Source organism: Lissotriton helveticus, chromosome 8 (assembly GCF_964261635.1).
Source record: "Lissotriton helveticus chromosome 8, aLisHel1.1, whole genome shotgun sequence".
Lineage (NCBI taxonomy): Eukaryota > Metazoa > Chordata > Amphibia > Caudata > Salamandridae > Lissotriton > Lissotriton helveticus.
The window spans coordinates 1,098,953,376-1,098,980,522 of NC_136069.1; the positions used below are offsets into that span (position 1 = coordinate 1,098,953,376).

The 27,147-nt window shown below is 46.7% G+C and overlaps 1 protein-coding gene across 9 annotated transcripts in view; it reads right to left on the reverse strand.

Moving 5' to 3' along the window:
* PNPLA4 (patatin like domain 4, phospholipase and triacylglycerol lipase) overlaps positions 1 to 27,147 on the reverse strand; it is a 224,298-nt gene that overhangs the window by 51,620 nt on the left and 145,531 nt on the right. For all 9 annotated transcript variants that reach the window (XM_078657981.1, XM_078657982.1, XM_078657978.1 and 6 more), the window contains one exon: positions 15,984 to 16,136. In XM_078657981.1, coding sequence (XP_078514107.1) covers positions 15,984 to 16,136 — 153 coding nt within the window. The remainder of the gene's footprint in view (positions 1 to 15,983; positions 16,137 to 27,147) is intronic.

The following is a 27,147-nucleotide window of genomic DNA, read 5'->3' on the forward strand; positions in this document are numbered from 1 at the left end:
GTAGTCATTCAACAAGTCATACAATTTTTTTTAAATTTATTTCAATATGATTTGGAACTCAGTTGAGATCCACATATAAACAAAACATAATAAACAACGGAAATTTACAAAAACATAAAATCAACAAAATACATTCCATTTATACAAAGACCAGAAAGTGAGAATCATAACTATAAGTATAATTCTAAAAAACATTTAAAAAAGTTAAAAATTCTGAAACAGAACATTTCATTGGGAGGGTTGAAGATGGCATCAAGTAAAGATTTAGCAGAGGAAATGCTTAACTGTAAACATATTGGTCTCACCCACTTTCGACGATGGACCATTAGGGCAGGGCATATAAAAAGGATATGAGCAATATCCTGAATTGAGTTGTCATTGCTACATAAATTACATTTGTCGGAACAACCATGCCATCTAGCTAATAATTTATTTAAAGGGAGAAGATCATGTCTCAAGAGGAACCAGAAACGGCGTAAGCCATGAGGGAGAGTCCAGGATGCATAAGGTTGTATATGTTTAAATGAGTAAGAACTAACAACCGCAGTAACACCTTTCTTTGTAATGAGGACATCTCTATCCCTCCTAAAACTTAACTCCCAAGTAGCCCGTTTTAATGACAGCTTTAGCTGATGTGGATATAATGAAAAAAGAGTTGATTCCTCCAAATCTAATAAAGCAACCGCCCTTCTAAAATTCTTTATAAGTAAAGAATATTCTTTCATGGGACCCAGTAATTCCTTTTTAATCAGAAATCTTAAAGTAGCCGATTTACCCTGGGCTAAATGAAAGACCCAACGTATCACTCCTGCCAGGGCCTGAACCCAACTACTTCGTATGCCCAATTCAAGTCTGAGGGATTCCACTCTACAAGCATTATTGACCGACAATATATGTCGCAAGAGACTACCCTCATTATTATCTAGGAAACCCCATTGACTCAAATCAATTAACTCGATGCCGTAGAGCAGGGAAGCTGGAATTTTAGCACGAAAGGCCTCTAACAGATAGACAAAATGTCTTCTGCCAGTGGCTTTATAAAAAGCACTCAGTCCATTTCCCTGAGTCTTGGCCTTCCTGATGTTATTGTCTATATGAGATTTGTCACTCAAGTTGCCACATACTATTTTCCCCAGGAAGACATAAGATTTTACAATTTCTAGTTTCTCGTTGCCTAAAAACCAACTGAAATTTCCAGTTTTTGTTTTTTTCTTCCCTATAATGCACATTACCTTGCTTTTGAACATGTTGATCTTCAAATGATGGCGTTCAGCAAATAAATATAATGCGTGCCGACGATTATTAAGTCCCTTCGGAGTAAGGTCTAAAAGGAGTATATCGTCTGCATACATTAGGCATGCAACCGATTTGTCCCCTAAGGTAGGAGCAATTCCTTCGCTTAGGGATAAGATCTGGGGTAAATCACAAATAAAAAGGGAAAACAACAAAGGGGCCAATAAACAACCCTGTTTAAGACCATTAGCTGAGGGAATTGCTTGGGATAGGCCTCTCTCTCCACCCAACAATACTCTGCACCAGGTCTCAGAGTGGAGTTCCTGAACTAGATTTAACAGCCTTACTGGCATACCCAAATTGAGAAGTTTCTTCCACAGCAAAGGACGGTCAACTTTATCGAAAGCCGTGGAGAAATCTATAAAGGCCGCATAGACCCCCCCCTCCACGGACCCTGATATATTTATCAGTTATTACTTTCAAAGCAGTTAAGTTATCCAAGGTACCATGGTTCTTTTGGAATCCCGTCTGTTCTAGGGGGAGTATATTTGCTTGATCCACCCAATCGTTGATTTGTTTCAAAAGGCAGCTTGCAAACACTTTGCCAATTGCATCAAGAAGGGCAATTTGGCGATAATTTTGAGGAGATAATCGGTCTCCCTTTTTAAAAAGGGGCACTAAGATACTCCCTTTCCACGAAGGAAGAATCTTTCCGCTAGAGAAACAAATGTTAAACACAGGGCATAACAATTTGCTCCATTTTACGCCGCTTTGCTTTAATACAGAAATTGGAAGTTCATCTGGCCCCATTGCCCCAGATGAACGCATTTCCTTTATAGCTGTTTCAATGTCTTTTTCAGATAAAGGGGCCAAAGGCGGATCACTCTCAATAAAACTTATACGGGAAACCGCTACTCCATTATTTGCATAGAGGGTTGTGACATAATCTACCCATGTTTGTTCTTCAATGGGGATAGGAAGCGATCTTGTTCTTGATCCACAGCTCTCGCCTATGAGGGACCAGAACTGTCTCATTTCTCCTTTAGAGGCTGCCTCTCTTAGTTTTATCCAAATATTGTCCTCCCCTTCTTTCTTTAATTTCACTTGTAACCTTTTTCTCCTTCTTTTTAGTAAAGTTACTCTGTGTGAACCTTCTGCCGATTTACACAAATATTGTTCCCTTACTAACTTATTTATTTCTATATTAAGTAAACGTAGGGGACAAGAGGGTATTGCAAAACACCTTTTCTTAGTTGTTTTTTTAGCTATTGAAATCACTAATTTCATAAAATCTTGAAAGCACACAATTTCAAAACCGTGCCACATAAAAAGATCGTCAATTGCAGCGTCAAGAACACTCTCCAGAACTTGTACAGCTTTTGTGTTCCAATAACATCTTCCTGATTTCGCTCCAAAACTTACCATGTCACCATTAAGGGACCATTGGTCAGGTTTTGGAGGATTTATGTACAATGAGGAAGAGATTAATTTGTGGTCACTAAAAACCGTTTCAATAACCCTAAGATCCTTTAATAGGGCAAAGGTGGAATTGTCAACTATTACATAATCTAATATAGAATCGAAATTTGCCTAGCTTATGTAACGGTAAGTTTCAATTCTATTAAGGACACGGAGGCGAGGATTATGCTATATTCTTCCTTCGCTTTATTAGAATATTGCACACAGCAGCTCAGGAAACTAAAAGTACAACCATGCTCAAAGGAACAAAGAGCATCAAAAAACCACTTGTATGAACTAAAAAAAAACTACAAGTCCCATGATATCAGTCCTGGTCATCCAACGTAGTCCTTCCACTATGTCCGCTACCAGGGTAGAAAGCCAGTCCTTCCCTCGACTTCCTCCTCTTTCTTCGCGCAGATCACACCCCTCACTCACTGGTCCTGTTTGACACCATCGTTTCCTAGCAGAAAAACAACAGCGTAAACCCGTTGCCATAACATGCGAACAGAGGAGCATCGTAAGACTGGCACAACAGAACTACAATGTAGAACAGTCCGAAAACGCTTTACTTACTGCCATACGGGTGGGTCCCGACTATGGAGGGTCAGCTGGGTGGGATAATCCTCGCCTCCGTGTCCTTAATAGAATTGAAACTTACCGTTACATAAGCTAGGCAAATTTCGATTCTATGTCAGGACCGGAGGCTTCAGATTATGCTAGTTCAAAGCTTACTCACCACCAACTGGGCTAGGTCCACTACCGGTTTGAAATAGAACCTCTTAAACGTGGAATCCGAGGACCAATCCGCTGCACGCATGAGATCCTCCAAACGAGCTCCCACTGAAAAAGCCTTCGAGGCCATGGCCCCCCTGGCCGAGTGAGCCCCAAAAAGTTTCGTATCAATGCCTGCCTCTTGCATGACCCAGCGCACCCACCTTGCAATAGTGGGGGAGGAGACTGCTTTGTGTGGTTTACGCAAGGCAATTAGTAACTGTCGCTCGCCCGCCGGGCGAATGTCTAAGGTAATGTCCTCATAAGCTTTCAAGCAATGCACAACACATAACTTCGGGGTGTCCACAAAAGCCGGGTACGAAATAGATCGCGTTGCGGATTTCGTGCGACGCCCCACCGTGAAGGTAACTCCATCCGGAGAAAAAACCCGCGCGGAAACATCCAACGCGCGTACATCCGAAACTCGCCTGCAAGATACCAGGCATAGAAGCATGGCTAATTTCGCCGAAATCTCTTTCAATGACAAGTAACGATTAGCCGGCCAGGACAAAAACAAATTCAAGACCACGTTGACATCCCAAAGAACCGAATACCTGGGTTCCGGAGGCAACGTCAGGCGAATACCTCGCAAGAGTCTACACACAAAGGGGTGCTCCCCCACCGGGGAATTCTCCACCGGTTGGTGACCCGCAGAAATCGCAGAACGCATAGCGTTGATCGTCCTATAAGCCAGACCTTTCGTCGCCAATTCAGCTAAGAAATTTAAAATGGGAACGAGGCCCGCGACCAGGGGATCCAGGTCCCTTCGAAGACACCAACGCATCCACCGAAGCCAAGCGGATTTATACCGCTTTGTCGGGCTGTCAGCCCAGGCTTTTGACAGGAGGCCCTGAGCCGATCCCGAAAGGCCTGGGAGCGACCAACGGCCCCGGAAAGCCTCCACGCCATGAGGCGGAGCGAGCTCCGAGTGATGAGAGGATGCGGTTCCTGACTCGGATTCAGCAGGAGGTGAGGAAACTGGGGGAGTAGGATTGGAAAATCCCAAGAAAGTTCCAGAAGAACCGGAAACCATACTTGCGATCTCCAAAGTGGCGTGATCAACACCAAGTCCGCCCCCTGGCGGCGCAGCTGCGCTGCCGCCCGGACCACCATCGAAAAAGGGGGGAAGGCATAAGGCCGGTCCCGGCTCCAATCTTGCAGGAAGGCATCCGTGGCCTCCGCTAGAGGGTCTGGTCTCCAACTGTAAAACCGTGGTAGTTGGTGATCCAGGCGGGACGCAAACAGGTCCACCGTAAACGGACCCCACAGGTCGGCGAGCCACTGAAACACACGGGGATCCAACATCCACTGGCTGGAATCCCTCAAGTGTCGGGAATGCCAATCCGCCACCTGGTTGACTCGGCCCGGTAGGTATTCCGCCGTCACCGAAATGTGCCGGGAGAGACAATAGTCCCAAAAAGTTTTGGCCAAATCCGCTAGCGCCCGAGAGCGCGGACCTCCCAGATGGTTCACGTAGCGTACCGCCGAGACGTTGTCCATTTTCAGCAGGACACAGGCTGTCGCCGAGTCCTTGGTCCAGCAACGGACCGCAAAGGACCCCGCTAGGAGCTCCAAACAGTTGATATGTAACTGTTGTTCGTCGGAAGACCAGGCGCCGCCGGTGGAGAAATCCCCGCATCGGGCGCCCCAGCCCGATCGGCTGGCGTCGGATTCGATGACCAAATCCGGGACCGATCCGAAGATCGCACGCCCATTCCACGCCTCCATGTGCGTGAGCCACCAAGACATTTCCTCTTTCACTTCCTCCGTAAGGGGCACCATCTGGTCGTAGGGCATACCCCGTCTCAGATGGTGGGCCTTGAGGCGTTGAAGCGCCCTGTAGTGTAACGGTCCCGGGAAGATCGCCTGGATGGAAGACGACAGGAGGCCCACCACCCTGGCAATGTGACGCAACTACGTCCGATCTTTTGCGATCGTCTGTCGAAGCAAATGTCTGATCTTGGCCGTTTTCCTGGAGGGAAGACTGAGCGTAGCTCCGATTGAGTCTATAACGAAGCCTAGAAAGGTAAGTTTCTGAGAGGGAACCAAAGCAGACTTGGGGCCGTTGATCACGAACCCCAACCGCTGTAGTAGGGAGACGGTCTGCCGAAGCTGACCCGCCAGGACCACTGGACACTGGCCCATCAAAAGAAGGTCGTCTAAATACACCAACATCCGAATACCCTGACCTCGCAGGTATTCCACCACCGGGTGCAGCACTTTCGTGAAGCACCACGGAGCTGAGGAAAGTCCGAACGGAAGGGCGGTGAATTCGAACACTGCGCCCCTCCAACAGAACTGCAGAAAACGGCGGTGTGGAGGGTGGATAGGAATGACCAAGTAGGCATCCTTGAGATCTAACCGAACCATCCAATCCAGAGGGAGAAGCACGTCCCGAAGGAGGTGGATCCCCTCCATCTTGAAATGCCGGTAGACCAACCACCCATTGAACTCCTTGAGGTTGATCACCGGGCGCTTGCCGCCGTCCGTCTTGTCCACCAGGAACACATTGCTGATGAAACCAGCGGGGTGGCGCGTTGATCGACAGATGGCTCCCTTGCGGAGCAAGTCCTGAACCTCTCCGTCGATCAAAAGCGCGTCGGGTTCCGAAAACACAATCGGCCGAGGCAAAACCTCTTGAAAAGGTTGATCGTAGAACTCGATGTGAAAACCACGGACGGTTTGCAAGACCCATGCGTCGGCAGTGAGCGATGCCCACTCCTCGTAAAAGGTTGCCAGCCTCCCCCCTATGGGAACCTGGTCCAAAGAAAGGACACTCACCATTGGTATTGTTGGGTCCAGGGTTCTTGCGGAAGCCTCTGCCGCCAAAGCGCTGTCCTCTTGTGGGATAGAAATTGTTGAAGTTGGCAGAGGTCTGGTACTGTCCTCTGCCGGAGCCTTGACCTCTGTTATTGGCATTCTGCCCTCGGCCGGGCGCGCGGCCCCTTCCGCGACCGGCCCTTCCAGAAAAACGCTGGTGAAAGACGCGTTTAATGGTGGACTGCGCCTTGTCTAACGAGGTAAAGGTAGAGACAAATTTACCTAATTCTCTGATGAAGGGCTCCCCAAAAAGACCACCTTGGGCCACCACACCTGCTTCCGACGAAGCCAAGTCCCCCAACTTGGGATCCAGTTTGATGAGGAGGGAACGTCTACGTTCAGTGGAAAGGGCGCAGTTAGCGTTTCCAAGGAAAATTATCACCCTCTGGGCCCAGTTAGACAAAACCTCAGGGGAAATGACGGTACCATTGGCTTTCGCCTCCTCCGCCATGTCCAGAATTTTCGTGGCGGGCCCGACCGCGTCAAGGAGCTTCAATGCCTTTGCGCGGGTCTTTCATAAACTTGGCCAAAAAGGTGGCCATTTTCGCATCTAACTCTGGGGTCAGGGCTACCTTACCCTCCAGAGAGGGCCTCGGACACTCACCACGCAGACAACCCCTAGCCTCTTTCTCCAAGGGCTTGCGCAGGCGACCCGCTACAAACTTTGCCACGGTCTCACCCGGTGTCCAAGCCGCAGACCTCGGATGCACTAACTCATCCGGGTCCAACATGCCCGAACCATCCCGCGGTAAGACCACAGCCGAGCTCGAGGGGCGCCACGAGCGCACAGATTCGCCATCGTCGTCCGTATCAGGGGAAGACAGCACCGGAGACGGGGGAGCAGTCCCCACGTCCAATGAAGGGTCAGGGCCCGCGAGCGGCGCAGGGGAGGCATTAGACGCGTTAGCCAGGAAGGCATCCCTAAGGCGTTCGAACGCATCCTTGTCCACCCCCTGTGCCCCCAACGGAGCACTTTCCCTACGTGGCACCTTATGGGCCGGAGGGCCCTCTCCCGAGGGACCCGGGAGGGCAGGCGAACCCTGTAAATGGGCAGACGCTAACTTCTGGCACTCCTCAACAATACGTGCTGACAGGCGGTCCTCCATGGGCCCCACTATATCAGTCACGCAGCGGTAAATGGAACTGTCAACCGCCTGGTAAAATTCATCGTCCTGAAAAGAGGGGTTAGAGTCCTCAAAATAATTCTCTTCCTCCATTCCAGCCATGCAAATCCAACAAGGGAGGGTGAGCAACTGCCTACCCCACGGGGTGTCTGAGGGCAGAATATGGGCAGTCCCTAGGGCTGCAATTTAGTTATGGGCCAAGAACCTGGCAATAGGGGCTGCACTGCGACCCCCAACGCGCAGACCCTCACTCTGGACTGGGTCTATACCACCCCCACAGCGCGTTCACCACACAAAGAGGCAACAGCAGTGCAAATCTCGCCTTCCGGCGTTTAACGCGGTCCAGGCCGCTGTACAGACCCTTAACAGGGCGTCTTTATTACAAAATGGGGCAGAATACCGACCCGGGTCTACCGGGCGTGAAGGGGTGGCGAGGGCAAGGCTCCGGCGCTGACTGACTCCTCCGCGCGTCTCCCAGAGTGAGGAGAGCGCCGAGGAGCCAGCGAGACGTGTGGGCGCCCTCTGGCGGGCGTCTACCGCACCGCAACAACAAACTGGCAAAGACCGCGAAAGGAGCGAAGAAACGCTCCCGCGGTCGGGGCTCTGAAAGGCAAGACGCCGCGGCAAGCCCCCAACAAGCGCTGAAACCAACGCGCAATGAAATAGTCACACAGACATTCAAATACATGAGAAAAATAGTAAGAGCACTTAACTGGCTGCGTGAGCAGCGAAGAAAGAGGAGGAAGTCGAGGGAAGGACTGGCTTTCTACCCTGGTAGCGGACATAGTGGAAGGACTACGTTGGATGACCAGGACTGATATCATGGGACTTGTAGTTTTTTTTTAGTTCATACAAGTGGTTTTTTGATGCTCTTTGTTCCTTTGAGCATGGTTGTACTTTTAGTTTCCTGAGCTGCTGTGTGCAATATTCTAATAAAGCGAAGGAAGAATATAGCATAATCTGAAGCCTCCGGTCCTGACATAGAATCTCCCTGATAAGATTTATGAGTAAAGTTTGCAGGGGAATCAGAAGGGAGCCTTCCATTCGCTATGATCCCATCCATAGCAGACAGTTCTTTAAGAAGTATCTTCCCTCGCTTGTTTGTTTTAATCTTCTTGGGAAAAAGGGCTTGGGGGATCTGTAATGATTCTTCTTTATATTTATCGCGAAACAGACTCATGCTTAAATTAGAGATTTTACAATTCAAATCCCCTACAAAAATTATATTAGGGGAATGAGATTTTTCTCTGAGACTCTGAATATAGACGAAAACCTTTTTTAAAGTTACGTTAAAACTAACTTCAGGGGGAATATAAGCGTTGATCAGCACTAGAGGTTTAAACACCTCAACATTGTCCTGGCCCAACAGCGTTACTGCCTGAAAAAGGTTACAAGAATCCAAATAGTGGGAGAAATTCCATTTTATCCGATTGGATAACAGACAGGCAATTCCCCCCCTAGCGTGGCCTCTCCTGGAGGGAACAGCGTGACCCTCCAGAACAAAATAGTCCCTTCCTATCTGAAGTTTCTCCGAACACCAAGTCTCCTGGAGACAGATCACACTGGCTTTTAAAGACATAAGAAATTGAATTTTTTCGGGGCAATTCTTTAACCCGGCAAAATTCCAAGATATTAACAGTATATCATCGCTAAAGATGAGGATTAGGCGGGTACTTAATAGTCAATTTCTTTGATAGAACTCCGGGTAACCAGTTCCAGTGGAAAGTTTCATCCACAACCTTATCCTGAGGGAGGGGTATAGGAGGCTTAGGGTAAGATACAAGACGATGATCTTTTGATAAACAAATTTTCAAATCATCGAAACCGCAAGATTGTTCTACATTTCCTGGTGCTACCTGCAAGAGAGATAAAGATGGCCTTAAAGGCCTTGAAGATTTAGAAGGTCTGGCAAAGGGGGAATTCCCCTAAAAAGGCATAACATCAATCCCTCTACTCTGGAAATCCTCAGACCGTTGTAAAATTAAATTTACCACTAATTTGGAGTAGAATTTTACCCTCGTTAAATTTCTACCCTCTGTCTTCAGAATCCGTACTAGATCTATAACAGCAGTTTGTAGCAATTTCAAATTTGCCGATTCCTGGAAATATTTAAGGAGCAATGATCTATTTAGAAGGCAATCAGCATCGAATAGGGGGAAGAAATCAAGAAAAAGTGTATAAACGCTCTCCTCCATATAGATTTCAGGAGGTTTTTGACAAACCACTACTCCATCCCCTTTAACGGAGTAGGGACTAGCCAAAGGATTAAGAGCGGAGGATACAGAGCCAATAGAAATGATCTCATTTTTGGGGGGAATTGAATTGGACAAATCCCTATTAACCATAAAGGGCCCACCAGAAGAACAGGGAATAGATGGTAGAGGGTCAGAACTCTGCAGACTCTGTACTACGGGGATAGAGGTATCTACAGCTATTTTTACGTCCTCACTTTCATCTTTTAATACCAACGGGGAGGCCTGATGTAATTCTTGATTTGAGAGCATTTCCGAATTTTCTCTCCAAAGAATTTTTCTTCGTCTATTTTTTTCAATTCTTCTAATTAATCTCCTCTTTGTTGTCCCATTCTTTTTAGCTTTCCCTAAATTCTCCTTTTTTCTATCGCCTTCTTGCTCCTGAACCTCCTTGTCACCCACAACATGCTGTTTATTAAAAATTGGAAATAGTTCTTTATCTTCCTTAGGATCCATTTCATACTGATCCTCTATTATCGTAGGTAGTTCTATATCATCCTTTGACCCCATTTCGTGTAAAACCTCAACTACTGGAACTATATCAGCTACACAATTCGAAGTAGGGATTTTCGAGGGAAGGACTAATTGTTCCCTATAATTAGAAGGGTGGGAAATATTAGGAGACTCATTATCTGGCTCATGGATTTTCTGCTCTACAAAGTCTTCTCCCACAACATCTGAAATTGAGCAGGGTTTCTTCTCAGATTTAGTGTGTAATAAAACCTTCAGCGGACCCCACCGAACTCAAAAACTACCGCCCCATCTCGCTCCTCCCGTTTCCGGCCAAAGTCATCGAGAAGACCGTCAACAAGCAGCTAGCCGCCTTTCTTGAGACGAACGGATCCCTCGACCTCTCGCAGTCTGGCTTCCGGGCCAACCAAAGCACCGAGACCGCCCTCATCGCAGCCACGGACGACATCCGAGCCCTACTGGACAACGGAGAAACAGCGGCCCTCATCCTCCTGGACCTCTCCGCGGCATTCGACACCGTCTGCCACCGCACCCTAGTGCAGCGCCTCAGCAACGTCGGAATCCAGGAGAAGGCACTAGAATGGATCATCTCCTTCCTCGCCGGAAGGACACAGAGAGTCCGCCTACCCCCGTTCAGATCAGAAGCCACCGAAATCATCTGCGGCGTTCCTCAAGGCTCATCGCTCAGCCCCACCCTCTTTAATGTCTACATGAGCCCCCTGGCGGCCATCGCACGACAACACAACCTCAACATCATCTCCTACGCCGACGACACCCAGCTGATCCTCTCCCTCACCAACGACCCCGCCACCGCCAGAACCAACCTACACGAAGGGATGAAAGACGTAGCCGAGTGGATGATGAACAGCCGCCTGAAACTGAACTCAGACAAGACGGAAGTTCTCATCCTGGGCTCCTCGCCCTCCGCCTGGGACGACTCCTGGCGGCCCCCCGCCCTGGGCTGCGCGCCCAAACCAACAGACCACGCACACAACCTGGGATTCATCCTGGACTCCTCCCTCTCCATGACCAGACAAGTCAACGCCGTCTCCTCGTCTTGCATCAACATCCTACGCATGCTACGTAAGATCTTCCGGTGGATCCCCACCGAGACCAGGAAGCCGGTCACCCAAGCCCTCGTCACCAGCCGACTGGACTACGGCAACGCCCTCTACGCCGGAACCACCGCCAAGCTCTAGAAGAGACTCCAACGGATCCAGAACGCCTCAGCAAGACTCATCCTCGACATCCCCCGACACAGCCACATCTCCGGACACCTGAGAGACCTGCACTGGCTCCCGGTCAACAAGAGAATCACCTTCCGTCTCCTCGCCCACGCACATAAAGCCCTGCACAACCAAGGCCCAAGATACCTCAACAGCTGCCTCAACTTCTACACTCCCACTCGCCAGCTTCGATCGACCAGCCTCGCCCTCGCCGCCATCCCCCGCATCCGAAGAGCCACCACAGGAGGAAGATCCTTCTCCTTCCTGGCCGCCAAGAGCTGGAACTCCCACCCGACCCACCTCCGCCTGACCCAAGACCACCTCGCCTTCAGGAAGCAGCTCAAGACCTGGCTGTTCGAGCAGTAGCAGACCCCCCCTCCCCCAAGCGCCTTGAGACCCTCCGGGTGAGTAGTGCGCTATATAAATGTTGTTGATTGATTGATTGATTGATTATTTGGGTTACTGTTTCCAATACACAGTCAGAGCCACCCACAAATTTCTCTAATAGTGCTAGTATGGAAGAGAGCAGATGTTCGAGAGAGGATAGGCAGTCAGAGACTGGTTTATCCAACCTGGGAGGAAGCATAACATCAATACCTGTTATATTAAGGTTAGAGCTCGTTGAGATATTTAACTGGGAAATATTCGAGGGAGTACTGCTATAGAGATGGAGGACAGGTGGAACTGGTGTTATAGGAGTTTTTATAAGATCCCTAACCTTATCAGTGTCGACCTCGATATATCTCCTACAAAGATCCAAATCCAGATCAGAGAAAACTAGATCATTATTATACACTTCTCTGGATGAGGAGAGGCATGGTTCATGTTTTTCTGAAGAAGGCTCACTAGGTTTAAGGAGTGAAACATGTTCTGACACCCCCTCCATTTGTGAGGTAGCTTCAGGGGGGAATTGAGGTGGAAGAGGAAAACGATAAATTTCATCCATTGATTTACGCTTGGAGAGAGACACACAATTGTTCAGGGAAACCGAGCCTTCTTTTACTGCAGCTAGAGAAGAGGCCCCCTTATCCGTGTTATTCTCATGCACCAAACACTCAGTACTCAATCCCAACAAAGAAATGGGCCCTTTTACCGTATCATCATAGGCAGGTATTACGTTTGATGCTCTATTTTTTCCCCGTTCCCAGAGATTAAATAACTGACAGGTACCCTTAAGTTGTACAACATGATTATCCTTTTTGCGAAGGGGATTCGATTTTGTTTTGGAACACGACCTTCCAACCAAAAGTCTTCCAGACCTAAGCTTTTTGGCCGTCATTTCGAGTGAGACTAAAGAGGGCAGGTATCAGTAGAACAGTGGTGCACGAAGAAACAGGCACAGACCTACAAGGAAACGTTATAACGAGTAAAAATATTTTACAGGAGGGGTGGGCACAGCACAGCCTTCTTCAGCCTCTGAGGGCCTCAGAGGGCCCGTCCTTTGTCCGGGCTTCGTCCCGCACACGCGTCCCGCTGACGCGCGATGAGACCACCTAAAATACAGGAAACGGGCTGAAAGGGAGGAGACACGGGAAGAGGCGGCAGGTGTGCGGGAGGTGGAAAACGCACAGCCTGCTGGGCCTCGCAGTCCCGGTCTCCCACGGGTCACCAAGTTCCAGCACACGATCTCAGTCCGGGCAAAAGTTTGTCTCCTTCAAAGCAAAAATGACGGAACAGCAGATAGCAGAATCCAAACACCGACTGCGAGCGGCACCCGCGGAGCGGGGGCAGCGAGTCGTGTCTTAAGGGGCCAAGCAGCAGGATGGACCGAGGGGAGGAGACACGGGAAGAGGCAGCAGGTGTGCGGGAGGTGGAAAACGCACAGCCTGATGGGCCTCGCAGTCCCGGTCTCCCACGGGTCACCAAGTTCCAGCACACGATCTCAGTCCGGGCAAAAGTTTGTCTCCTTCAAAGCAAAAATGACGGAACAGCAGATAGCAGAATCCAAACACCGGCTGCGAGCGGCTCCCGCGGAGCGGGGGCCGCGAGTCGTGTCTTAAGGGGCCAAGCAGCAGGATGGACCGAGGGGAGGAGACACGGGAAGAGGCGGCAGGTGTGTGGGAGGTGGAAAACGCACAGCCTGATGGGCCTCGCAGTCCTGGTCTCCCACGGGTCACCAAGTTCCAGCACACGATCTCAGTCCGGGCAAAAGTTTGTCTCCTTCAAAGCAAAAATGACGGAACGGCAGATAGCAGAATCCAAACACCGACTGCGAGCGGCTCCCGCGGAGCGGGGGCCGCGAGTCGTGTCTTAAGGGGCCAAGCAGCAGGATGGACCGAGGGGAGGAGACACGGGAAGAGGCGGCAGGTGTGCGGGAGGTGGAAAACGCACAGCCTGATGGGCCTCGCAGTCCCGGTCTCCCACGGGTCACTCAGTTCCAGCACACGATCTCAGTCCGGGCAAAAGTTTGTCTCCTTCAAAGCAAAAATGACGGAACAGCAGATAGCAGAATCCAAACACCGACTGCGAGCGCCCCCCGCGGAGCGGGGGCCGCGAGTCGTGTCTTAAGGGGCCAAGCAGCAGGATGGACCGAGGGGAGGAGACACGGGAAGAGGCGGCAGGTGTGCGGGAGGTGGAAAACGCACAGCCTGATGGAACTCGCAGTCCCGGTCTCCCACGGGTCACCAAGTTCCAGCACACGATCTCAGTCCGGGCAAAAGTTTGTCTCGAGGAAGCTTCTGGGTCCCAGGGTCTGCGTGCGTCATACAATGTAAAACCAACACCCAATATTCCAGACATGAATGAGAAGCACTTATATGGCTGCGGAGTAACAAAGTAAGAGGAAGTGTTTTTCCTTGATGTTGGTTTTATGGGACTGATTCTATGGTTATTATGTTGGGGTTGTTGCAAAGACTCATGGGATTTGTAGTCTTTGGATACAAATGTTTGGTTAATGCTGCTGAGTTAATAAATGAAAGAGTAAAGCATAATCCGAGCCTCTGGTCCTGACCATAGAATTCTATCTTGCCCTGATCAGAGTAAAAGAAAAGATTTTAAAGTATGAAAACATGTATTTTGCAAATCAAGAACTATGGTGCAATATCTGCCAGTCAGGTAAAAAAAATCACGCCTGAATCGAGTCATGATTCACTCTTAAGGGCTAAACACGTGCCATATTATTAACAATTGTGAGGTCTTTTATATTATTATTATTAACAGCTTTGTAGTACAAAAATGCCAGCCAAATTAGTGTCAACCAGATGTCGGCAACAGCAGACTGGTGGTACTAGAGTGTGTCCATCCAGCTGAAGGGCATACCTTAGATTATTAGATCTAAATAGAATAATTTCAGAACTCTGACATCCTTTAAGTACTCCCACAGAACTAGGAATCTGTGTCCGTTAATTCCAGTACTGCACACAAAGACATGGATAACTGCTAACAGTCGCATTCCTATTGTTTTATTATTCATCATCTGAAGTGAACGGCTAAAAAAAGTATTATGACTGCCACCCCCTATATATCTGTTAAGTGTGATGACTACACTTGAATTAAGGCCAAGCAGTTTGGTATTCCTCTTCCAGTGCGAGGTAAACAAGACAGTTACATGTGTAAATGGCACGTATAGAGTTCTGAGAAATACCAAGACTAGTCCAGTTCTCTTCCTGCGCATGCAGCCATTTCCCCTTTGGCTACTACTAGGCCTAGGCCCTACTTATGAGGCATGTCTTTGAAATGGGGTGGTAACACAGGACCTGGCATTACTGGCTGGTATTACCACCAGACTACTAGTAGATAATGAGTTTTGGAGTCTAAATGGGGAATAACGTGCAGGACCATCCCTTTACCAAATGTTTTTTTTTATTCTGAGTGTTTTTGGGCACTTATTCGATGTATATTGAAAAGCTGATGATATTACCAGATGTATTTTTACCTGTATGGAAACACCCCCTGTAATATCAAGGGGGATTCTGCGCTGGGTAAAACTTGCAATCGAACAAAACAGTATTTCTACAGAAAAAAAGTCCAGGAATACTGCTCTACACAACTCGAATTGAAAGCATGAAGGTGAAACAATAATTTTTTGCCAAGTCAAAGCACCTTGTAGCCTTTTAAAGAACTAGAAACATTGGCGGCTCCTCCGCTAAGGCGGAGGAGCGTCGGCCCACTGCTGCTGTACAGCAGTAAAAGAAAGGAAAAATAAAATGATATCGCAATCTCATTTTCATTATATTCTTCCCTGCTGAGGCAGCATGAGGGCGGGGCTGCTCTGCTGACAGAGCAGGGGAGGTGTGGTGGGCACACTAAAGTGTGCATGATGCTTTGACCAGCCATCCCTGACCGGCCAAACTATTATGCACACTTAAGTATGTTCTCCATGCAGGCTGCATTAAAGCCTGCACTAGGGAACATGCCCAGGCCCCCAGTCCCTGTCTCAGTGCCAAACCACGGCGCTCACACCAATCACAGCCCCGCATTGCAGCGTTGTGATTGGCTCTGGGGTGCCTGGCTGCTTCACGTTCGTCGGAGGAGATATTACGTGGGACAGAGCAGAGAGGAGGTAAGTGAATTTTTCTTATTTTTTTCCAATTCTATCTCCTTACTTCCTTGCCCCCCGCCTCACCACCCCAGATCCGTGCTGGCTACTATTGACTAGAAAACATTGCTCTGTTTAACTGACTCACCAGTATATCTTGCTTGGCAAATTTAAAATGAAAATCCAACAGTCCCTTGTCTTGTGGGCAGATATCCTGCCGACCACTGAAAGGTGAAATAGTCACAGTTCGTCCAAGAGGGAGTACGGGGAGGCAATTGGTAAGACCTCCATCCATCCATTTCTGCAAATACAGAAGATACCTTTTTAGAAATTATTATGCACAACAAAAGCAAAATACCCCAAAAAACTCAGCATAGGATTACATTTTAAATCACAACTCTTTGGTAGATGCCATTAACTGAGTGACAGACGCAAAGGGAGCAAATCATAATTCACTCTTTTGAATGATATAATATTTTAATATAACAATTCATATAATTCACAATCACTCAATCGTTGAATAACTAGCCCATTAACAATTATTTGCTTACCGCAGGATGCTTGAATGTATTTGTTGCGAGAAAACACTCACACATAGTAACTGTCTATGGTTGGTGTCTTTCTTTGGCACTAGTAGAGTACATATTCCATAATTATTATGTCTGTACTGTTATGTTGTGCACGCACCAATCATTATTGTATGCATTGTAGATGTTTGATTCATAAACTTAGCCTGACAAATGAAACTTTCAATAGGGATGCTTCACATGGTTTGGTAGCTCATGTTGGAGCTCAGGTACTAAACAATGCACATTTCACACCAGTTATGTATTCTACCTCCGTTACTTTTCACACTGTAATCACAAACATTTTAAGTTTGCAGAATATGTCAAGCCTAATCCAGCCTATATGCTATATTATACTACATGTTTAATACAAAAAATGTATTAAAATTCAAAACATATAGATGAGGAATAAATCCACATGCCTACATTTAAAAAAATCATGTGTAGTGTGTGTTGACACAATAAGGAATGTGTTAGCATGTGATAGTCAGTATGTGGGTAGATGATGCTGGATGTGACCATTTACAATGGTGGATCTTAGATGTATGAAGGGGAAACATCCTTGACAACGATAATTTTATGACGACTTACCTGAACAACGAAGCCGGAACCACGACTTTCAAAAACCACGACTTTCATTAAGCACGACTTCCCTGAACCACGAGTCTCTCCACTACACTCCTCAGAATTAAGGGAACATTATGGGGGGTGTGGGGGGTCTCCCCCCCAAAAAAAGGAAAAATAAAAAAAAAGCTAATGGTATGCGTTGTAAAAAAAAAAAAAAAAAGATTTAGATCCGTTTATTTTTCACGAGTGGTTTACACAAGAAGTATTGTAATTACAATAATGCCATCTACTGGCCAAACACGAGATGTTTCATTTCGTGGTTTAGGAAGTCGTGTTAAAAAAAGGTAGTGGTTGAGAAAATCTCGTGGTTAGGCTTTCGTGGTTAAGGAAGCCGTGGTTTAGGCAGTAGTTGTTTAGACATACAACCGTATGAAGGCAGGTTTATTGGTTTATGAAGGTGGATGTGTGAGTGTATTATGTAGGGTGTGGAGACATGTTTTGTGTGTTAGCTGGCGTATGATGTTAATAGTTTTCACGTATGCTGGAGTACAATAGTGAGTGTGTTAACTTGTAATGGATTCTGTGGACATAAGATGTTGGTTGTGTTACATATGAGGTTGCTTGTGTAGAAGTAATTATAGAAATAGTGAGGCAAGTACACTGGCATTTGATGATGTGTGTTGGCATATAATGGTTTGAGTTGTATGTAAGTGAGTGTAAATTGGTATGTTATATTTTCAGGTAGACATTTGATGGTGGTTGTGTTGGCGTATGATGGTAGATGTGTTCGCATAGGAAGTTGGTGGTGTGGATACAGAATGGTGTATGCTGTTCGTATTGTGTTATTACAATGTTGAGTGTGTTGGGGTATGATGGTGGGTATAGTGAACAATCTACTTACCTTAAAGTGGATACTCTATCTAACTGCAGATTCCTCATTTTTAAAATAACCTCAGAAGCCAGACTGGATCTGGACAGCTTCAACACCAGTGCTCCTCTGCGCCCGTAGGTGGAGTTGTGTGGCTCCGCTTTGGCTCCATACCACCCTGGAAGTGATGGAACTGCATATAAGCACCACTCCTGCGTCCTGATGTCAGTTTCTTGTCTCCTTCACTTTCTGCACCTTTATGCAGAGTGTAGAACAACTGTTGGCGGCAGCATGCTTATCTCTAACTTGGGATATTTTTAGATGTTAAAGAGGCCACTCCACAGAGCGAGTAGGAGGGATGGCAGTAAAAAATGTACAGTTAGATAGAGTATCCACCAGAAAGAGCATTAACAAGGGTAAGTAACTTGTTGTTCTGATGTCTATTTCTAACAGCAGATTCATCACCTTTAGATTCAAACAATTACCAAAGCAGTACCTCCCAAAGGTGGAGGGTCTTGAGAGAGGACTAAAACCAAAACGTACTGAGCAAAGTCACCTTCTCCTTGTGTCATGATTTGGGGTTCCTCCCAGAGCCTCAGGGGGAGGATTTCTAACACCCTGGTACAGGGTCTTACTTAAATGTACCAATATGAAGTAGAAACACAGTTGGACTGAGACCAATAGACAACCCTCTCAGCAGTACTGTGCAGGAAGTGTTTTCTGGTCACAGTCAGTCCCACTAGATGAGTTGAAGGACAGAGTGGAACTCCAAACCCATTTTCATAAATGAATAACACACTCAAAATAGCTCTAACAAATAGGGATATACTTTAAAATGTTTATTTCTAAAACCCAGGTCTAGTGCATAAAATATGAATGGTAACCAAACAGAATGCAAAAATAAATGCAGCAGTGCCAGATATGGCCAGCAACATCAACATGAACCTTCTTCACATAGTTAGGAAGTTCCTAGAATCCTAACACTCCACTGCTGTTTCTAAGTCTCTGCTACATTTTTGCAGAAGCTATAAATAGCAAGCACATAAATCGAGTTTCTTAAGATAGACCACACAGCATACCTTCTTTCAGTACAAAATATGTGTTGTGCTGTTTTCTATCTATTTTGCCCAGGAATGATAAGCAGTCCAAGGCTAAAGATAATGTCTCTCTTGCAAATTGGCATGACCCCATGGCGTGATAGTCCTATTGCGAAGCCTCTCCAACATATGGTATGATACCTGGGTTTTTATAGAATCTGATCGCCAATTTTATGTTATATTTATAAAATAAAAAGTACTTGCAGCAAGCATCATCTAGAGTAAACGAATATGACAATAAATGTGTCATCTTGATTCACATATAAACGAGATGTACCTTCAAGTAAAAATGATTTAAAAAACATGTCAGCTAATACAATAAACAACCACAATGTTATGACAGCATCCATAACAACAACAAAGAAATGTCAGCCTAGAAATGAAGCAGTCATGATACTAACATGTCTGTGCATCTAAAGCCTAGAAAGGAAGCAGTCATAATACTAACATTTCTGTGCATCTAAAACTTCAATTTTTCTATTTAAAAAGATACAAGAATTTGCAAGCAGGCAAATAATGAAAATGGAAGAAGCTTAAATGGGAATTGTCACAGTGTTCACAGCTATTCAACTTGGCAGTGAACAGTAGTGCTTTGTGAATGTATGTACCAGCATGTGTCGGAACCTGGTGGATATCAAGAATATAAATCCCTCATGACAATGGCATTGTAGTGACCTTGGCCCTGGTGGAATGGGCTCTTAGGTCCCTGAGGGCTGCTTTTAGGCTAGTGCATAGTAGATCTTAATCCAGAGGACTATCTACCTGAACAGGCACTGCGTTGACCTTCCTTGCACCTGAAACGAATAAAGACTTAATCATCCACCCAATTATCTTTCGTGTGTTCGATCTAAAAACTCAACACCCTCTTTGGATGAAGGCAATAGAGGCTCTCCTCCTTTTTCAAACAATGGACAATGCTCCACTCCATCCTGCTTGTTGCAATGCCACATGGCAGTAGTGACTGTGAGAACCTGTACCAGCCTCTCCTTGGCAAATTGAAGGCTTGTAAGGGAGTTTCATTGGAGACTAGAGGCCTCTGATCTTCATCTTTCCTAAGTGGCCAGACCAACCTAGCAGTGGTGCATCTGTCACCAACATGAACTCTAGTTGGAGGAGGGTGCTGCAGGTTAGGTAGACATCTGTAAGCCACCCCTGCAAATTCTGAGTCATTGCCTGCAAAATCAGAATGGTGCTAGAGAGTCATCCCTGAAGTTAAGTCCTTTTAGACCTAACGTCCTTCTGAGACATCTATCTTACAGGATGAGGGAGAAGCACGAGGCCAAAAGACCAAGAAGCCTCAAAGCCATTCTCACTAAAACCTAGGACTGAGTTTAAAACACTAGGCTCATATCCTGAGTATAGACTCGCTGTGGTGTGGATAAAGCCTTAAGAGCTCCTGTGTCTAGCACTGCCCTACTTAACGGAATCCTCTAACACAGGCTTAGGAGGGATTTCAAACTATTGATGCACAACCCCAATTATGTCAAAAGTTTGGCTGTTGTCTGGAGGTGGTCCACGAATCACTACAGCGAGCCCTCCTTTAGTAACCAGTCATTGAGGTATGAGAAACCATGTACTCCCAACTTCTGAAGATAAGGAGCGACCACTGCCATCACTTTCATGAATATCAATGAGGCTGAAGTAAGGCCGAAGGGGAACCCATCAAACTGAAAGTGCTCTTGGCCTACGTTGAACAGCAGGTAATGTCTGTGAGACTGGAGGACGGGAATAAAAAATGTATGTGTCCCGCAAGTATGAGGACAACATCCAGTTCTCGGATCCAGAGCACATAGAATCTGAGCCAGCGTGAGTAAATTTGAATTTGCCCATTCGTAGGACGGCATTCAATTATCGAAAGGTCCAGCATAGGCCTGAGGCCACTGTCCTTTTTCAGCACAAGAATGGAGCATGAACAGAATCCCTCACCTTTCTCCAGTTCCAGTACCAAATTGATGTCCCCCTGGGAGGGTAAAAGATGTGCGTACTGCATCAGTATTATCAAGTGCTTCTCCAAAATGCATTCTGGTGTGGAAATTAGCTGGGTTGGAAGAAAGAAATGGTAGGCAGTAACTCCTTTGAACTATCTTAAGAACCATTTGTCTGAGGTAATGAATCTACAGCCAGGGAGGAAATGTTGAATCCTGCCCCACCCGGTCAGGTATGAACTGTTGAGGAGAAGTTAAATTGGTTTTGTAATTGCTGCAGAGGAGGAGAAATTACAGGACTCCTGTCCCTGCTGCCCTGTTCGTAGTCTGCCAGCGCCATGTCTGCAGCCCCAAAAGGACCAGACTGTCGACTGTACCACCACTTGGGAAGGCTGATGTTGCCTGTCGGCTAGTCCCAGGCAACAGCCTCTGAATTTTGTGAATTTGGGAACTATTTCCCTGACAACAGTAACCTCAAAGTGTGTGCAGTGGCTCGGTTGTCCTTAAATCTCTTTAGCATAGAGTCTGTTTTTCCCCCTGAGAAGTTTTGACCCATCAAAGGGCATATCCATTAAGGATGGTTGCAGATTACTAGAAAATCTGGTCAACCTTACCCATGCCTACTTTCTAAGCATGGCACTGGTGCCAACAGCCCCTCCAAGGCAATCAGTAGCAACCCAGCTTGTGTGGATTAGATACTTTGTTGCATACTTTCTATCATGTATTGTCTGAGCTAAAGAAGCTGAGGTCATCCGGACACACCAGCAAGGTCTAAGATCTGGCTGGCCACGCCCCACAGAACATATGTGTACCTGCCCAATAAATAAACTGCATTAATGGAAATAAGGGTCAGGTTTACAGAAGAAAACATTATTCTGCCCTGTATGCACTCCTTTTGGATTTCCTCATTGAAGGAGTGGTCGGGAAGGAATTAGGATTGACCTTGTTAGTCAAGACCTGCATAATGAGGCTCTCAGATGCAGGGGGCTTCACAAGGAAGTCTGAACAATAGATGCATGTCTATGTCACTGGGCTACTGGCAGACGGGCAGGCAGAAAGAATAAGGCTTTGACTATGTGGCCATCAAAGCATCAATGATGGCATCATTAAATGGCACCAAGAGTTCGGATGACACTGGCCCCGATTGGAGATTGTCTGTTAGAATATTTGTTTTGGTTCAATGAAAGGCAAATTCAGATCTAGCACCTCACCTGCCCGCTGAATTACCACTGCAAATGAAGCACTTATTTCCTTTGGTGGCGGCCCATGTGGCGAGTCAAGCTCTATTTCAGGGGCGGTGTCTAGCCCACTGGCATTTTGTAAATCCAATAATAGTGAGAGGGGAATAATTGATCACCTTCATCCAGGTAATCAATATCTTGATGGTTTATACATGTTTCTCGTATAGGGTCAGCTTAGAAAGGAAGATGGGTACTATACTGATAGTTGTGATGTGGTAAACTTGAAGCTTGAGTCAGGGGAGCTGAGAATTTGCTCATGCCCACTACCCCAGTGTAGGACTCAAACTCCAGCAATCCACAGTGCCTGAAGGTGATGCAACGCGTCACGAAAAGGGGATGGGGTCAGAACATCCTCACACTTTTAGTGCATCCTGGGTTACAGCAGCGCGGCACCCTTTGTGGCAAACTTGAGGCTTGAGTCAGGGGCGCTGAGACTTTGCTCGCATCCACTACACCCATGCAGGCTCCAATACCAGCAATCCACAGTGCCTGAAAGCATCGCAAAGCTTCACGAGGGGGCCAGAACATCCTCTTGCTTTTAGCATGCCCCAGCTTCCAGCAGCATTGGACCCTTTATGGCAAACTTGAAGCTTGAGTCAGGGGTTTGAGACTTTGCTTGCACCCACTAACCCTGTGCAGGCTCCAAAACCCGCAATCTAGTGTCTGGAGGAGCTGCGACGCTTGATGAGGAGGGGACGGGGCCAGAACATCCTTGCCCTTTTAGTGTGGCCCAGCCTACAGCAGAGTGGGAGATGCGCTGGCCACGCCTCGGCAACGCTCGGGCCAAGGGTGGCCAGGTCTGTGGCAGTCTTTGGCCGGACGAGGCTGGGCTGGGCCACCCCTCTGATGCGGGTGATCGGATTTAGAGATACAAGCGAGGCATTCTTTGTAACCTCCATACCAGAATGGGCAGGTGCAAGGCAGCTGAAAGTTCTGTATCGTCACATAAATACACACAGAAACCTACAAGTATTTACACTATGTTGAAACGAACGATAGAGGTTGTCTCAAAAGGAACTGCCTTAACGGAACACAGAACACAGAATATCCTTAGGGCATGGAAGCAGTCTAGGAGGTTTAGCAAACAGCAATGGCATTAATGCAGCTCAGATGTATACACAAGAGGGGTGTAGAGTACACAAAATCAAAACCACGAGACAAATACAGAAAAATCCATTAATTGGAAAAAACTGCCCTCACTCACATACCGAAGTATGTGACATGCTTCATCATCGGGTCTGCTTACAATACGCCCTGGTGTAGCCACACTCAGGGCGGAGCATAAGGGAGGGGAAAAATAATAAATTCCACACAACGTTACAAGAAACCAACAGACACATACAACACGTAACATATAATGTGATGAAACCAGTGCCAATCACCATGTAATTGAAATAAGTAGTGCGACAATAGTGCAGTAAATGGGAAATATTAAAACTGATTAGGGGTGCCAATTGAAAGAATTGCTTTATTAGACGTTGCTTGGTACCCTTACCAGGATTAAAAGAACAAAAATAGGATGGGAGATGTCTTGCTAGAGACTGAAAGATCCCTCAAGACTTCCCTCCAAACACTGCTGTGGTCAACATGTTTCGACCGATTTAGTCGTGCCAAAATTGGTCACCCCGGTCTTCGTCAGGACTGTCGCCTATTATTTCACTAGTAGCCCTACCGTAATCCGGTTTCGTGGACCCCCCAGGTATGAGCCGGTCAGTCTAGATCCATGACCTTCTTGTTGCGTGTTAAGGCTTGTCCCAAAGTACGGGAACACATTTACTAAGGGAACAAAAAGGAAAATATTGTGGTGTGATAATAGCCCACCAAAGTCCTCTCCTTTCTTCCCCCCATTATTTTCTGTCTGCCATCTCATTCTGTGCCATGGTTCCTGTATAACACATTCCTTCTATTTGAATTGTGACCCAGGGCTGTCAGCAAGATTCTACTCGATGGCCCGTATCAATATACTAGTCTACTATATGTTGCCAGTATACGTAACATTAAAACTGACTAAATAACATCACCACCAATCCGAACTTATCCCCGTAATCTCACACTGTGAACTCTGATCTGTACCCCTTAGAAGAAAAACCAAAGTGCAATAAAAATAGAGTACAGATGTTTAGTACATTACTCACCGAGTCCATTTGATTTATGAACTCGAACTGGTGTCCGGCGGGAGGGTCCCCCGAGAACACAATCTATATGCTCAAAAACACCTCCACCTCCGCTCGTATTACCATCGGAGGCACCGACGGACAGAGCGGGGCCTCATACTCCCGAGCGGTTGCCGGGTGAGGTGAGTCCTTCACCCACACAAAGCTGGGAAGAAGATGTTCTCCTTTCCTTCCAGTGGGCATTCAAATGTGATGGTTCCTGGTAGATATGTACCTTTTCCTCAGTACATTGTCTCTTATTGATCTAATATTTCACTCATTTGTGCAGTAGCATTTCTGGTTATGGTCCTGAAGAAAGCCGGGGTAATGCCCCATCGGCTGAAACATGTCGACCGAATTGCACAACGCCACAGGGTAATCGTATTACTCGGCGTGTTTTTAAGTCTTGACACAAGGAGTGTGGTTTGAACATTTTACAAACGCCTGTGTAGTCAATTTTATTTCACTACTGTCACGTAAGCACTGCACTTTATTATACATCACTTCATGATGAATATCACGGCTAGTTTCCTGACATCCATTCCCATATCGGCACTACATGGTCGGTTGTGTTCTGGAATGATCAGTAACATCCCACATGACGTAAACTCCACCAGAATGGGTGGTCTGATGGGATTCAACTAGTCAGTGATTCTCAGCACCATACGTTCATGCATGCATCCATGTTTGCACCCTCGCCAGTACAGCTACACACTTTTCCAGACCTGGTCAGCTCTATTGTGTGTTGCACAATCTATATGCACATCGTTGAAAGGGAAAAAAAGGTGCGTATTACTTTAACATCTCCCTCGCCCCCGTGTGGGATAAATGGTAGCTTCAGTATCGGTCCCGCTATTAGCCCAGTCTCTCCAAAGGAGTTCAATCTCCTCATACTTCTAGTCACCATGAGAGTAGGTCCCCCACTCCTTACCGTTCCGTGGGAGACGTCCTTCCTTAATGCAGCTGAACCCGGCAGCCCAATGGAGGAGGCAGTTGTCAGGGACATTGGGGAGACAATGCCCCCCACGGTTCTACCATCGCGCATGGAGCCACAACTGGCATAACTAATTTTGGCACCTGTCTGGACCCACCGAGGCCCAACAGCCTGAATCCCCTCCCCCAGCAATTAAACGTAAACAGACAAGTGCCTGTGTTCCACAGGGGATATTCCCTTTCAGATCAAATAGTAACCAGAAGGGGTGCAAGTCCAACGACTATGGGTAGTGTCAATATTAAGGAGATTCATAATAGATTTCCAATGATTCTGGAAGCACAGCTAAGGCCTATAAAAGAGTACCTTGATGTAATAGAAACTCATATAGTGACTGTGCTGAGACCTCACAATACATCCAATATTGGGACTAATTGTACTGTGGTTACAGATTAACCTGCTCCTTGCAATAGGCCCCGGCAGGCATGACTGAAAAATCTGCCCTGAACCGGGGAATCCCTCAGACTGTTGGCACTGTTTTGCTAGCCACACAAAATGTTATGTCTAACGGGACCTCGGGTCATCCTACTATTAGACACAGTGCAGGGGCGGCTGGCTATAGTCTTGTGCTAACAACAGCTGGTAACCAGAACCAAGCAGGCACGCTAAGCAGAGGAGGTACGCCTATGGATAACAACCTTAGTTCTACGATTTTATACCTACCTCAGCGGCCTCCCCATATGTCTTGATAATGGCAGGAGTGCGGCCCTTGAAGCATAATCAGGTGGAGGTATGGGATGAGCCACAAAGTAAGGTTACTCATTGGCTTAGTGTGCACAAGAATTTCAGCACTATCGAAAGTTACAAAACCTTAGTGATGCAAAGGGTAGGCTGAATTGGTCCCTCCGGTAAAAACATAGCTGGGGACTGTATTGTTGTCATCCTTAAGAGCCCGCATAGTGTGAGGAAACCTTTGGGCATGTGTACATTGGGGAGAGAAGCTGAAACTAACATTGTTACATTACCCTTGCGATATTTTTACAAGCCACCCAATAAAACACTATGACAACCTTTATATGATCAATGGTGTCAGCCATACCAGGGCTTCACATGTGACAACAGATATGCAGCTTTAGTAGACTACATTGAGGTTGATTGACAGACAGCCCCTAGGCTGCTGGCGAGGGGTGCATTGAGCGCATCTGGATCCCCATGCAACCTCAAGAGCCCTGAAACTGGCACACATCTTATTAGTTGCACCCATAATCCAAGCTGAGCTTGATTGTTCAGGTACAAACCCAAAGTCTCCTTGCTTCATCAATGTTTTGCCAACTGGACCTACAACAATGTTGGAGTGCCCCACGACAGACCCTGCTCAGAGCCTTCAATCGCCAAAACCTTTTAGATAAAAAATACTAAGTTGGAACATTGCAGGCCTCCGCTACAGGATATTACACCCTGACTGGTAACTGTTTATTAAGTCATATGCCATTTTGCTAATGCAGAAAACTTGGGAGACCAACTCTATAGCTTTTGAACGCTTTACAAGTTTCAGCCTACCGGCAGTTTCGCCCGCGCAGGTCATGCCTCAGTTAGTTTGACTATCTGGATCAACTTACTACTCAGAAGTCATGCAGAGGCATTGAAAACTCTGGGGAGCTACTAACGAGCCGTCTTTTCAAGGCAGCATTAGCTTTATATCTCATTAATTTTTATTAAAATGATTTTTTTCATGTGTCAAATCAACGACTCGCAGTATTATTTGACTATATATCAGCTATTGTGGAGAGTAAACCTCATTAACAAATGCATCTTTGTTTGGTGGGAGATATTAATGCTAGATTATGTAGCTCTAGAGCCAGGAACGAGCCAGCAGCGCTCATGATGGAAGATTTGAGAGATAATGAGTTGGAGATCTTGCTCGCCTCCTCTGGTTTGTATGATGTGATAGAGGAGGGCATGGC